At 37.9% G+C, this 15024-nt stretch overlaps 1 protein-coding gene across 4 annotated transcripts in view; it reads left to right on the top strand.

Moving 5' to 3' along the window:
- Nucleotides 1-15024, top strand: part of grh (grainy head) — a 106629-nt gene that overhangs the window by 87612 nt on the left and 3993 nt on the right. For 3 of the 4 annotated variants that reach the window (XM_073087494.1, XM_073087477.1, XM_073087502.1), the window contains 7 exons: nucleotides 6274-6385; nucleotides 10145-10239; nucleotides 12528-12584; nucleotides 13538-13636; nucleotides 13724-14058; nucleotides 14154-14355; nucleotides 14883-14947. In XM_073087494.1, coding sequence (XP_072943595.1) covers nucleotides 6274-6385; nucleotides 10145-10239; nucleotides 12528-12584; nucleotides 13538-13636; nucleotides 13724-14058; nucleotides 14154-14355; nucleotides 14883-14947 — 965 coding nt within the window. The remainder of the gene's footprint in view (nucleotides 1-6273; nucleotides 6386-10144; nucleotides 10240-12527; nucleotides 12585-13537; nucleotides 13637-13723; nucleotides 14059-14153; nucleotides 14356-14882; nucleotides 14948-15024) is intronic. The other variant, XM_073087486.1, reaches the window with a different exon arrangement.

Below are 15024 nucleotides of genomic sequence, written 5' to 3'. Positions count from 1 at the left end.
CTGAATTATGCAACCGAAAGCTCGTTATAACGACTTTTTTAAGTTTCAAATATACCTACACTTTCTTATTAAATCTAAATTACATTATTGGTAAAATAAATCACTTGTTTATATTTAATTTACAACAAAGTATAGAGTTCCCCGAAAAGTAAGTATTGTAAGTAATTTTATAAAAACACATAAAATTTTCCTTTATAGTATTCAAAGCGGCGGCAGATAGTTGATTTCAAAAGGCGTAGGTATAAAAAATCTTTAAAATATCTTTATTGGCATACTTTAGGTTATTTGTCAACTACAAGCGCACCTTAATATAATGTACTTTTTATGGCTTTCCTGATTTCTTAAGTATAATTTATGTGAATTTAATGTAATTGGTTTTTTCGGCATTTTTGTTTATCGACCTAAAAAGTCTCACAAGTTTTACATTAATACGAAACATGTTAATTATATAATTATGTTGTTATTAATAAAAAATAAATCAGCTAACAAAAAGCTGTACAGTATTAATTTTATTTATCATCGGTATATGATATTGTACTTACGAAAGTCTGCTTCAATTATTATTATTGATCCTGTTAGGTTTGACTTAATCGTATCTACGAAGTTAAATAACTAAATAGGTTAGGTAAGGAGGTGGTAGTAGGAGTAGGTAAGTAGTGTGTGTTAGAGCGACAGCTGTCATAGGCTATGCGTATACTCAGGCGTTGAAAAAGGAACGCGCGCCGCTCCGCGAAGCGTGAATTTTCCACGTTCGATTTCAGGTTCGCGTAACTCCATTCGATAACTATTACACTTTCAAAATATTACGTATTATTCGGTAATGTTCATGTAATCGCCGTAACGCCTAATTAATCGCAATTCTTGCGAAGCTCGAATGATTTCTGTTTAAATTATGAGCTTACAAATTCTAATCAGAAGACATTTGAAATATTTAAATGAACTTTCACTTGGTTTTAATTCGAGCATTGAGTGACAGTAAAGCTGGACGTAAATGGCGTTACGCAATGCGCAGTTCGTCATTGTTTCGGTATTGGAGCTGTCACGGCGCGCGCGTATTTAGCGTCAATCCTTGATAGCATCGGCGGCGGACAACTGCCCGCAATCAGCGACATTAGGAGATCTAAGGTTCAATTATGCAACGGCGACATGACTCGGTCTCGATCCATGGTGTTGTTTCCACTGATATTGCCGTTGAACTGCTACATTGACATCGTCATTGCACATTGCAGTTAATTATTTGAATTAATAAATGCAAAACAACGTGCCAGAAACGTTTGTTTAACCGGTTTAAATAAAGTTTATCTTAAAAATGTAATAATTTATCATAAACATATTTTATTGATGTCTAAAATAAATATTTATCTCTTATAATAAACTAATTCATTAAATCTTTCGCATTCATAATATTTGGATACTACATCCATCGACTCTACATTTTTCGTCAATAAATTAATTGTTGATTTTCGTTAATCATCGATTTAACTGCCTGCATGGCGGAAAAGTAAGAACATGAAAGCTGCGGTCTTAGCGGTAGGTACGGCGCTTAAGCCGCATCACGCTTTACTCAAAGCCCTGCACTTTACAATCTGACATTTCCTTTCGACATTTAAGCAGATTAGTGTTACAACGCGACTTCGGATTTTAATCCGACGGTGGACGGATCGCGGGATTTGCTCTGATTCCATCGTGGTTGTACAGTAATTGCCCCCCTCCGATAACAAAGTCAACTGACAATACTAGTCGTTCAGAAAGTTTGATGAAATCTTGGAATGATTGATACATTAGGTAACATTGTTTGTACATTACTATTGTTGTATAGTAAACGTTATAACACATTATCTTGAAATATGATAAGTGTAATTGAATGTCGTCCGTGTAAATAATCACACAATAATTAATTCGAATCCATTAAGTGTTCTCACTTGCGCACTACTTCCATGTAAGACTACAAAATATACTACTCTATATATGCAACTAAATCGATATGTTGTTAAACGCTAACTTCCTGGTAAGTAAGAAACGTTTAACTTAGTTTATTTACGGAACAAAAATGTTCATTGATAAAACATTTCACTTGGTGTAAAATAAATAGCACCACGTACACTGTAAGCAACTGCACGGCAGTTACACCCACAGTTCCGCTCAGAATTTATGTCGAAACCGACATTCACTGCGGAGAACATTCGCAGCAAATAACCTAGGCGTTAAAACAACTAGCACAAACTACTAGCGCACTTAACAAACAGACGTATCCGTATCAGATATAGCGTATCGAGACGGCAGGACATTACTTCTGCGCTATCGATAAAGCTCAACGGTAAGCGAAATAGTTTTGCCACGCAGTGAACATAAATAATTGTCATAAAGTAGATAGGAACTGATGGATGGGCGCCGCGCCCTGCGGCTAACGAGGAAACGGCCGAGACGGACAAAAAGCAGACGCAGAAAACTCGAGCATCGAACACTCGAAGTCCTTCATGCCGCTGCATAACAAAGTTACTTAACTATTTGCACGCATCGTTCACATAAACCCGTAGATAAACAGATGATGCGAACGCACATAACGCCGTTCCGCTATTTATTTTCACGCACTACTTGTACCGAGATTCATAAAAGCGGAACGCAATATTATGTCTGAAATACTAAGTCTTCCGCGGGACTTGTTTTGGTTGCGTGAGTGACATTTTTTATTGATTAACATATACATAATTAGATTAATTTCATTACATAAAATGTATATTATCTAATGATTCCAATAGTATGTCTTTATTCCAATAATTCCAATAGTATGTCATACATTGGATTTTAATCAATACCTGGAAACTTTTCAAAACAGTTGGGCTCAAAAGCTTTGTACAGTGTTTTAAACGAAAGCTAGAACACTAAAGAGAAATTGAATTCGATATAGAAATAAAGCGCGGACACGCTCAGCGCGCAGCTTAATTAGATCATTTGTCTTTTGAACGATATTTTTAAAGCATTTACTTTATACGCTAATATATATAAATATTTCTTAAAATCAAAGTGCTCTAACTTTTGATTTATATGCAGTTTTTTATCTGTTTTTGTCAGATCTAAAATTTGGATACCCCATAGGTATTATATTAAATTCTAACACTATCCATTAACTTTTTCTAGTAAAGTGTAATGTTAGATAAGTAAAAAATCTTTATCAATGTCATAAACGTAAAGTTTAAATTAGAATAATGCAAATTTAATGTAGTTTTCCTATAGTATTGGTTATGTAAATGGATTGTACTACCTACTTGAAAATAAATTATTATCAACGATCCCAATTTGATTAATGATTTCACGCGGGTTGTCACACATAACTTTAAATAGCTATCGATTGCGTAGACAATTTTGTGGAATATGTATAACACATGCTGATTTATTTAAATAGAGTGATGAAATGAATGTGGAGAGGTTGTCAGAGCGTAATCGGGCGGCGACGCATGGGTACAACATATACCGGCGGCGGGCGGCGGGCGGCGCGCGGCGGCCTGCGTGTGTGAGTCGTGTGACACACGGCGCGAGAGAAAGCGTGCTTAATCAGATAACTCAGATTGTCAACCGAACTCGGGCTCCTGAAATCGGGTCGAATGTCGATATACTCGATTAATTAATTGACGGCCCGAAAAGTTGGAAGTAAGTGGTCTGAGAAGTTAAAACTGTTGTGAAATAAGCACATTGTAGAGACTGTAGATACGTATATCATTAAATGTAGATAAGATCTGTGTAGTTATATTACGTGCTTAACCTACGCATAAGCTAGTGTAAATTCGCTAAACAGAGTAGTTTTACTCTATATGTCTATACATATTCGAATTATAATTATTTATAGGTACCTACATAAACATATTCTTACGTCAGAAATTAAATTTTATGATAAAATCTACTTAACCGTAATGTTCACGCATCAGGTTTTAAATTACGTCATATAACCTTTAATGGCCATCAAAATGGCTCTGAATATTAAACAGTTCTCAAAGTTTCGTTAATATAACAACCCAAACTTAGGTATATTGCTAAAAACCTTAAGTATACGTAATACATAAGTATACGCTGCTTAAAAATTAACCAAGTGTATAAATTGTGAAAAATATGAACCTACTTACTAAAAAAGCAATAATACTTAATCAATTTAAGATATACAGAGTAATTCTAAGCGAACAATAGTTTACGTTTCGTTCAAATTCTTGTATCGATATTTTCTTAAGCATGATAAAACTAGAAATGCGCTTAGACAGAATCAAAAGCAAATCTTGTCTTTGAGATCTTGCGTAATTTAGATATTTATAACAGTGTATCTCTGTCGTGACACAATGGCTACATTGTTCGCTATCAATTGCAACTTTAAAATAGGCACTAAATTACGTAAACCATTAGCAGTTAGACTCTAAATTACTTGCTAAATGTTTATGAATCATTTATTCCTATGCAATTAATAAATAAGTTGTTTCTATTTACAACTAAGATACTACAATAAACGCATTTATAAATGAACAAATAAATATGACAGAAAATGTACGTTAGAGAAGGTAGAGATGGTTGTGGTTCGACTCTACCAACACCATACATATTTCTGCCTTATATGACATATCTAACAGCAGTGTTAGACTTCTGCTGGTAATTTTTTTCTCGTTTGAAGGACTTGGTAGGGGAGAAACACCTATAGGTACAACTTAGTCCTCACAAGTAGCAACGCATTTGTGGCCGATCTCCGGTAGAGTTTCAGTCTCGTCTGTGGGTGTTTTCAGGTGTCCATGAATCACTGCCAGGCCACTTGTGTTTGACTTTATGCTCATTTGCGACATCTTTATTAAACAACAATAAATGTATAAGTGGACTAATAATATACGCTAGAAAAATGTGTAAACCAATAAACATCAGTTCTTATACACATCTCAGATATCAGGGACGGTGCGATATATTCGTTCGCTTGATTTTACAGTTACGCATGCATTATGTATTATAACAAAAATATACGACTTTGGGAAATTCAAATAAAGCTCTAAATGTTTATATTTATTAACAGCGATGGACTTTGGGAGTGGAGTGCACCGTTATACATGGAATATCTATTTAGTATGCTCGGTTCCGTTGACTCTGTGCGCCATTCGATCTTCGGAGAAAGCTTATGTCCCGTTTATAGAAACGCTTAACTATCCGGTGGTAAAAATACCTCATAAATTCACAATACTTCCTATATGTACCCACACTATAACTTGTCGATAATATTGCAAACGATAGTCCTTGTTATTTCATTTCACTGTGAGGATTATGGTATGGCCGATTGTCTTTTCGAACTGACTATCTTTTCCTGTTATTTCTACACTCAGACTTTCATAAACTTTAACATTTTACGGTCAGAAAAACGAAGTGTATACTTTTGTGTTTGTTGAAAATAGATTATACCTCTTTCTAGAAAGATTCGGTTTAAGTAACCTATGTACTTTAAATTAAATTAATAAATAATTGTTTGTACATAGTAGATACATTAGCTTAATTTAGCTTATTACTACCACAATGATCTGAATCATATATTAATTGAATTATAGTAAACAAGCGTACGATGATACGTTTCGGTAGTGCGAGTAAGGGCGCGGCTGTCGGCGAGCGGCGCGACGCAACGATCCATCAATCTGAGGCGACGATCGGAGGTGCTTTCTCGTCGTTAGCCCTATATGGCCAGGACAGCCACCACGCCTGGCGCAAGCCACTTCTTTTTCACTTTATTTTCTAACTCGTCCATAGAAATCGTCCTAACAGCATATTTTTCACTTACCATGCGAAGTGAAACCATAAAATGGTTTCAGATGATGAGAAACTTATCTTATCTTTCAACAAAATATATGTATCTGTCTCGCATGTTCTGTATGCATACCTACATGTATTAAAATCGCCAAAACTATAAAGTGCATTACATATTAGCTATAACTATTTTATGCTTGTAATTTATTACTTTGAAATAGGAAGGTAAACAATAGAGATGAAAATGTTCTCTTTCAGAATTCTGAATTAATTAAAAATCGCCTACTACGACAAGCACGACATTCGGATAATAATAATTGTATCTTCCTGTATTTGGTATGATATCAGCGAGTTTATAATAGTCCAATCCGTATAATCAAGTTCAGTTTTAGTACAAAATTAATACAAGTAGTAGATGCAATGTATTTTCTATTTTAAATAGTTATTTGTGTGTAAATTACAATATTTATAACTATAATTACCTTTGAAGGAGCTTACGAAGAATATTTATTGTTACAGAGTGTCGTAATGTTGATGTTCCGGGAAGAAAAATCACCTGAAGACGAAATTAAAGCATGGCAGTTTTGGCACGGCAGACAGCACTCGGTCAAGCAAAGAATATTGGACGCCGGTAAGTTATTGCACTTAATTAAATAATTCCATTAACGAAATTTTTGCATGCGATGAAGTAATAAAAACAAGACAGTGAATTTATAATTTCGTAGAGAGACCAATAATTGTGGTTTTTGCGAAAATGTGATAGCCAAACAGTAGCTCATACAGCGTCTCGAGACACGATATTTACTACACAAAAACAAGGCTGGTCGTGCTCGAGGCGACACAGAAACATGCCGGCGCAGTTGCGTGCGGCGAAGGCGGCGGCGGCGGCGCTCGCTCGGCACGCAGGACCTAATTACCGTGCTGCAGGCAGATAGCCGCTGAGACGCTCCCGCGTACCCCGCTACCCACCATTATGTGTCGTTAGGACATTTGCATAAATAACGCGCACATCGTCCGCGGCCCACACCGACCGACGAACCTATCAATCGGCCCGACTAAAAATAAACACCGGTGGCGCCGTCATCTAGCATCCTCCCCGCTGCTCGTCCACCTCGCTTCATATTACACATTACGCGTACTTATAATGACACATTCCACTTTAAGTAAATTAGAGATATAAAACTGAGCGCAGCGCTTCCACGAGACGAGGTTAAATAAAACGATATAATAGAGATATCCGAGCTTCGTGAACTCCAGCGCTGAGTAACAGGAAATCATAAAAATTCGTGAGAAATCTCATTCTATTAACGACGTCGTAGCAGCTGTCGGCGTGGCGATTGTAAATCTTAAACATTGATTATATGATATGTACAGAATAGTTTAATACTACGAATGGAATTGTAAGCAAGGGTACAATATAGTCGCGCGCGGACATAATTACCGCGATGATATCAGGGAGCACGTTCATTAGCATGTTAATTGCGCGATGAGCCTCCGCCCGCCCGCGCCCCTCTCTATGCCTTTAACCTATGAAATTTATTTTCTTTGATAGCGCCATTGGGTTTTCTTATTATACTGTGTAATTCTCAAGTAGCAATAAAACCGCAAATATACGGTTTGATACCTCGGGAGAGATACTCAAAGAAAACAACAAGTCCTGTTTATAAGACCGATTCAAAGAGTTTTGTGGTTTTTTAATATTATCAAAAGATTGGCCGAATAGAAGGTGGCGTCATCAATGTAATGCCTGCTTATTAATCGACCGACTCGCTTATTCAAGTAAACAGCGCTGATATATGACACTTTATACATTCTAACATTACTTAACTGAGACTTGGAGCATTTGTAATGAGTGACGCTGGCCACAAGCAGTGTCTATAAATTTAATCTCAAGGAAAATAAAAACATGGAAGCCATTAATTCGCGCGGTCGGGCCAAGTTTAATGTCAAGGTTTTAGCTTATCTCGATGTTAGTCAAGTTTTATTTTTTATTTTGTTGATGTTATTATGTAGAATGAAATAATGTCTAAGCACGAAGGAACTATAAAAAGTATAAAGGAAAATAGACCCAAAAACCTCCTTATAGTTGGTATACGTAAAATAACAGTCATCTATGAAGTATCTACAAATGTCAAATGTAATAGAATAAATGACTTTGTAAGTTCTACTGTGCATATAGATCTCAGACCAAAAATTTAGATCCAATCCTCGCAAAAAAAGCATTGAATTCGTTTTTGACCGATTGGAAAAAAGCCATCGTCACCGTTAGTCGTTAAGTGTATAAATATAATGCGATTACAATATAAAAGTACCTAATTCGACACGACATAAAAACAAAGATTCACGAAATTTTTCAAGTCGTTCAAAGTGCACACAAGTGCAAGATTTTTTCAATGCAACGTTTCGCATAGAATCGTCGTCCTTTTTATGATCTGAGATGTTGTATAATAGGCAGACCATGTAAATAGTCTAGTTGTTAGTATTACAATCTAACACGAGAATAACAAGTCATAAATCGTAGTATAATTACTGATAATAATCATAAATTTTATAATTTATTTCTTAAGTAAGTACCTACTTACTAAACTAAATTATATTAAAAATAAATTATTTTCGATGATTAAGAAAAATTGTTGAAGCATCACGAAAAACGAAACACAGGTTTATTTGTGTTGTGATGTCTAGTAGCTGCAAAAATGGAATAGTTATAATTATAAAACATCCTTAATTATATAAATGGCGCATGCACAAAACGAACTTGGAAGCAGCGTCAAGGGCGACACCGGACACCTGTGCGCAGGCGTGTGAAAGCGCGGAGGGAGCGGCGCGCGGCGCGGGGGGCGGCGCGGGGCGCGGGAGCCGCAACGCACTGCGCTTCTACACAATGCCTTCTCCGATTACGTACATGTCTTCTTGTATCGCGTGTCCAACGGCCGTTTCAGCGCCGTACAGCTTCTTCGCTTCCCCGTTTATTTCTTTTGACAGTTTTGCATACACTACGCCTCATTGGGCCAACAGGAGCCATTCCTGAACGTTGTTTTAATAACTTCGAAACAAAATACCCGACAAAGTTGCCGAAAATTGCTCAAGGTAAAAGAGTTTGGGCAGTCTTTCTGTAATTCGATAAATATTGTTTTCATACATTTTAATGGAATTGTAATAATATGCTTCACGACAAAAAGTATCATCCAATGCCATGGAATGCTACATTAGGATATAAAAGGGCTTTTGGGCGAAGACAGGCCATAGACGTGATGGTCCTTATTTATTTTCACATAGGACATTAAAAAGCAACGTGATGGCAACGTGAAGCAGAGGCGACGTAGCGTGGGCACGCGACTTAAAATCTACAAATCAGGCGGCGTGACCACGCTTCATCTCGCCTGTACGTGGTCTGCCTTAGAAACCTTTTTTAAACGTCTCTACCTGTACTTAAATGACTGAATTCACTGAAATAGATATGCGGTATTAGAGATTAAAGTTCTTCTGTAGGTACATTAGGTTCTTAAATGTCAATTAAATCTGTCGCGAGTAGGTGTGAAGGTGCGACGTATACAATGGCGGTCGCGTTACGTTGTCTCGTAAATCCATGCAAGGCTGTTAAACAATATGGTGGAGGAGGGCGGGCGGCGCTCTCGTAAACACGTCAGCGGGGCGCGCGCCCGCACAGATTGCAGAGCGGCCGATAGCGGCGGCCCACGCGCACCCACCGCTCGCGATTACTCACTAACGACCTCCGCCTGTCTGCTAATGCACTCCTGGTACTCCAATGCAATATACATCCCCAAAGAAATATCGCTTTCTGCAAGAAAATATTTGCCATATCAGAAACTTATCCACATTGATGCTCTTTTAACTAGTCAGAATTAAGGATCGGACTACAAAGCCAATCGCCATCATGAGTATGCAGTAGGTACTATGTCTAGCAGCAGTGTTACCTACTTTCTTAGTATGCTTTGATCTGAACTCTGAACTGAACAAAATTCGTCCCTTTACCACAAAAGTACCAGTTCCTCTATTAGACTAGATCCTGACCGACGATTTGCTATCCCATTATCAAATACTTGTCCTTGCTAGCAGTTGTTGTTTATTACGTAGGTACAACCGAGACGGCGATTAGATCATGCAGACAGCGTAATTTGTTTTTGCATTCGTCGAGTTCGAATAGGAATGTAGGTTCATTCCTACTAATTATCATACCCTTTAACTTAGTTACAGTGGACTGCAATAGTTGATGAATCGATGGTATCACGTGATTATTCACGCCCCGCAAATAAATTTCCGTCGCCGATGACGTATTGTGCGTTGATATCTTAATCGAAATCTCCGCAGGCATTACTGCACAGTTACCTGAAGACAAGATTAATGATAATTCATTGTTTTGTTGCAGACACGAAGAACAGCATCGGGCTGGCCGGCTGCATCGAGGAGGTGGCGCACAACGCCATCGCGGTCTACTGGAACCCGCTGGAGAGCGCAGCTAAAGTAAGTAAACCTAGTTTATTATACAATACACGAGTACATCGGTTCCACACTTTCTGGATAATCATTGCAGCCAACGCATGTTAAATAGCTTACATCTCGTGTCTCGTAGCTGTGTTTAAAGAGTGTGGTAGCTCTGATGAGTTTACGAAAAAAAAAATTAGATTACTCTTCATGAAAATATCTATCCTAGTTAGAATTCTCATGCCAATAGTATCTACCTATCTACAATATGTTGTCAATTGCATATTTTTATATGTTTGATTTATCTTTAAAATATATATAAAATCATTTATTGTATGCTTCATTATGTTCTTAAGATAGGCATTAGGCACTTCTACACTTTTCGTGAAAAAGTTTTTAAGCAGCTTTTTATTTTTAAATTCGTTCTACAGTAAGGAGTTTTAGTACGCTACAACTTCTGCATATCCGTATTAAAACGCTCCAGATAAAAAACTTTGATAACATTGGTCACAATTATGTCATATATAGGTTTAATTATTTAAAACGAACATTATAATGGGACTCTTGCAGGATGCTCATTATTTTATAAATTAAAACTCAGTTCATGATTTTATTACACATATATTAAGGGGTAATTAAATAAAGTCCCGCAACCTTATTTGGCCGAAAGCCTTTAACAAATGAAGCAAAAAAACCTTCTGTCGTTCGGGCCCGCTGGGAGCCCACTGCAGCCATGTCAAAGCGTCCGCCGACAACAAGTATTGTATTACGTACATATTCATATCAGTTTATATGTACTATCTGTATTACATTTCAACAAAACGTAGATTTCATAAAGCGCGCGAAACAGGGCAATTAATCGTATTAGCGACTTTTTACGTCAGTTTTTACGATTAATCCAAGCAATTCGGTCGCAAATCTATTACGTGTAATGCCCACAATTATTAACAAATGTAGTCTTTTATTTTGTAATCAGAAGCCTGTTGACACCCAGAGCCCATCTTTCTCACAAAAACGTCTGATGAGATTGACTGCGTTCCTTGCGAACCCGAGTTTATTATGTCCTCGCAATAATTACTTTACCTCCCTTATAGGTACTTTCGCAATATTCATATTCCAGCGCTAGGTAGATAAATTTTCATTATGCAAATAGATTGGCGTCAACTGCTTGATAGGTAGATCCTACATGATGCAGGTTTCGGTACAGACTTATTGTGTATATATTGGAATACTACAAATGATTTCGATTTTAGAAAGATATTATTTTCCACTACATTCATAATATATCTGTTATATTGTTAGTGTTTTTTTATGTTGTATTGCGGTATATTTATTTTGAATATATGTACTTTTACGTTACTAAATGTACAATACATGTAAGTTATTCTACTTATTCATCGATAATACTAATAGACATGATAAAGACTATTCAATACGATTCCATTGAACCTGCACTAAACTGTGAAATGTAGTTTTGTGGAAGGAAAGCGTAATTCTACTTCGGTAAACATTTATACGCCATACACATTGACTCTGTTCACAATATAATAATTTGCATATATCATCATATAATACATAGTTCTTTATATTGTGTTACTTGCGTTTTACTATTATCTATAGTAAGTGTTTAATATTTAGGGTAAATTTAATATTATAAGTGCGTCATCGATATCTATAATCATTGCTATTGGTCTGTTAAACCGTAACGGATGTGAGTTGTTTGCGGTAATATATGTTCTGACAGTGATCGGTGGCAGTGGCAATGTCGGCTTGAATAAAAATGCGAAGGGGTTATTTACATAGACCGCGGTAATGAGCGGCCAGCGTCCACCGCGACGCCGCCCTCTCGCCGTGTGCCACGCAAAAACTATCTTTACACGAATGCTACGAGAATTTTATTCATTTTATTTAATTTCCTGCAATGTTTTCTACACTAACTCTATACCAATAAATAAAATCGAAGTATCGTTCGTTAATAACAAAATAACTGGCATTTTCTAACTTTATAGTACCTACGATGATTATTTATTTACACGGTATCGCGTGAAACAATAAAATGATTTATAAATGTGGTTCTCTTTTTGTACGAGCCAATCTTAGATATGACGGAAATAACGTGGATTATACTTTTATTCAGGGAGGACTTACAGAGATAATGGCTTCGATGAATATTCAGGATAGGTGTCTCAGTGTCTGCTTAAATATCTTAAGCTCTACGGTGCACGAAAGCCCGTCGATATACATACATAATGGATATTATTGAATTCTAAGATTGTAGAGTTTGGTGTGTTATTTTGCCGATATTAATTTTTTTCACTCTTTTTCAGATAAATATTGCCGTGCAGTGTTTAAGTACAGACTTCAGTAGTCAAAAGGGTGTAAAGGTTAGTAAGATTAAAATTATATTAATGTGTCCATAAACGTATGTGTACAATTACTACAATCTATACAATTACATTGTCTAAGTAATAAATTCATAACATTATATAGGTATATAATTATAATTCAATGAGAATAACGCGAATAATAAATGCAGTTATTACGCATTACAATAAATAAACCTTTTAATAACAACAAGTCACTTTGTGTTTGTGCACAGAATTACAGAAAAGTAGTTGAAAGAATGCCGATATTTTTAAACATCTTCCCAATTTATCGGTGATATAAGAATATAATAATATAATTTCTATACTGCAAAAATGGTAATTAAGCGTACCACACTGAAGGCATGTAAATTAAAGTTACGATGCGTCGACATCAAGGCATGGGGTCGGTAACCGCGTTGTCACCGGAGGCGCTCCGATAACTATAGTTTGCGCTGGTACAAGCGACGGGCGCTGGCGAGCGCTAATCCCGCGCGGGACTGGCCGTCGCGCGCCTGTTGTTTGCACCACAACCCACGTTTGATATCGAACCAGTCCCCTATCAGCCTCTCAATTACCTATCCCATGCGCAGTGACGCCGTCGCATCGCCGACCTCGAACCGACGCAATTAAGACGTTTTAACGCGATTCGATTCAGACACGTGCATATTTTTCCTTATTCGTAAATTTTACGTAATTATCCCTATGAACGTTTATTATAACTGCGTTTTTTGCTATACCTAATACTAAGACAAGCAAAGATTTTAACCGTGAAATCGATCAGTAATTTGTTTACACTGTTGCCAGCCTATTATTATGTAGAACCAACGAATTATATTTTATTTACAAACCTGATGTTGGTAGGTACTTAAAAATATGTTATGCCATAAATATTACCTATACCTATCGATTAATTTAGTATTACTCGTATTTTAATTTAGATGTGTTGTAATTTATTTCAATTAATTTTACAGGGTTTACCGCTTCACATTCAGATCGATACCTTTGAAGATCCTCGCGACACTCAAGTATATCATAGGGGATATTGTCAAATTAAGGTGTTTTGTGATAAGGTGAGATTTTTTATAATATTGTAGCGTTTTCAAAATTAATTGTAACGTACTTTTCTATATTATTATTTTAAATTAATTCAATTGCAGGGAGCGGAAAGAAAGACGAGAGATGAAGAGAGAAGAGCAGCAAAGAGAAAAATGTCGGCCACAAATAGAAAGAAGTTAGATGAGATCTATCATCCCGTAACGGAACGCAGCGAGTTTTACTCAATGGCGGATTTAACGAAACCACCGGTACTATTCAGCCCAGCGGAGGACATCGATAAATTGACTGGAATGGATATTCAAGGGTTCTACGGCCACGACGAGTCGGCGATAGCGGAGGCGCATCTAAAAGGCGCTTCTCCCTTCCTCTTACATGCCGCAAAACCCCAAGCGCCAGCCCTGAAATTCCACAACCACTTCCCCCCAGATGCGCCAGCGTAAGTGACCATGTCAAACATGCCTAGTAGGACTATTATGTTCTTCCATCGTGGTTTAAACTCGTTACTTGACATCGTAATGTTCGGTATTGCAGGTATCGGTCGGACGTGGGCGGGCTGTCCCCGTACAGCGACCGCAAGGACTCGCTGGAGCTGGAGGGCGTGCTGGGCAAGCGCGCGCGCACGTCGACGCCGCCGCTGAGCGAGCGCGTGATGCTGTACGTGCGCCAGGACACGGACGACGTGTACACGCCGCTGCACGTGGCGCCGCCCACCACGCAGGGGCTGCTGCACGCCGTAAGTCGCACCTCCCCGCACCGCACGCTTGGCACGTCACATTGACCGTCCGAGTCAAAGTAACGTATCAAGGACGCACGAGAATAACCTTGGTGATGTCGGCTAACCGCAGCCTACGAGCGAGCGAGATGGACTTTGTAGTTTTCTCGGTTTCTCGTTGCATCGATGTTCGTTTATGAGGGAGATATTTTGTGATGCTTGAAATGACGTAAACGAAAGAAATCGAGACGCTTCGTCCGCGCCGCGGGCGCCGGCAGCCTGCGCGGCCGCCGCCCGAGGCGCGCCGTAACCGATGTGGCGCTTTATAACCCCGTCTAATATATACACACGATCATCATAACTGCATGTTGTAATTAACACCCGCGCGGCCGGCCGCTGCACTGGACGATCCCTAGTATTCGCGAGTCTCCGACTGTTGTCCTAGTAAACCACTAGACCGGTTATTTAGTTCGATCCGTCAAGACGAGACGTCTCGGTTTAAAAAAGCAAAGGCCCATTGTAATTTTTCTTTTTTTGCTCATTTTCAGATTGAGAATAAGTACAAAATTTCAAGTTCGGCAATTAATAATCTTTATCGAAAGAACAAGAAAGGGTAAGTGGTTTCATTGGCCTCCGATAGTTCTGTTAGCAGTTAGTACAAACCGGCCGCCTCGCGTTAATATGACCTCG

The sequence above is a fragment of the Epargyreus clarus genome, unplaced genomic scaffold (genome assembly GCF_041222505.1).
Source record: "Epargyreus clarus isolate Ecla_fem2 unplaced genomic scaffold, WU_Ecla_fem_2.2 ptg000003l, whole genome shotgun sequence".
NCBI classification, from domain to species: domain Eukaryota; kingdom Metazoa; phylum Arthropoda; class Insecta; order Lepidoptera; family Hesperiidae; genus Epargyreus; species Epargyreus clarus.
The sequence above is the reverse complement of the archived record's forward strand: the minus strand, read 5'-3'. Positions and strand labels throughout refer to the sequence as shown.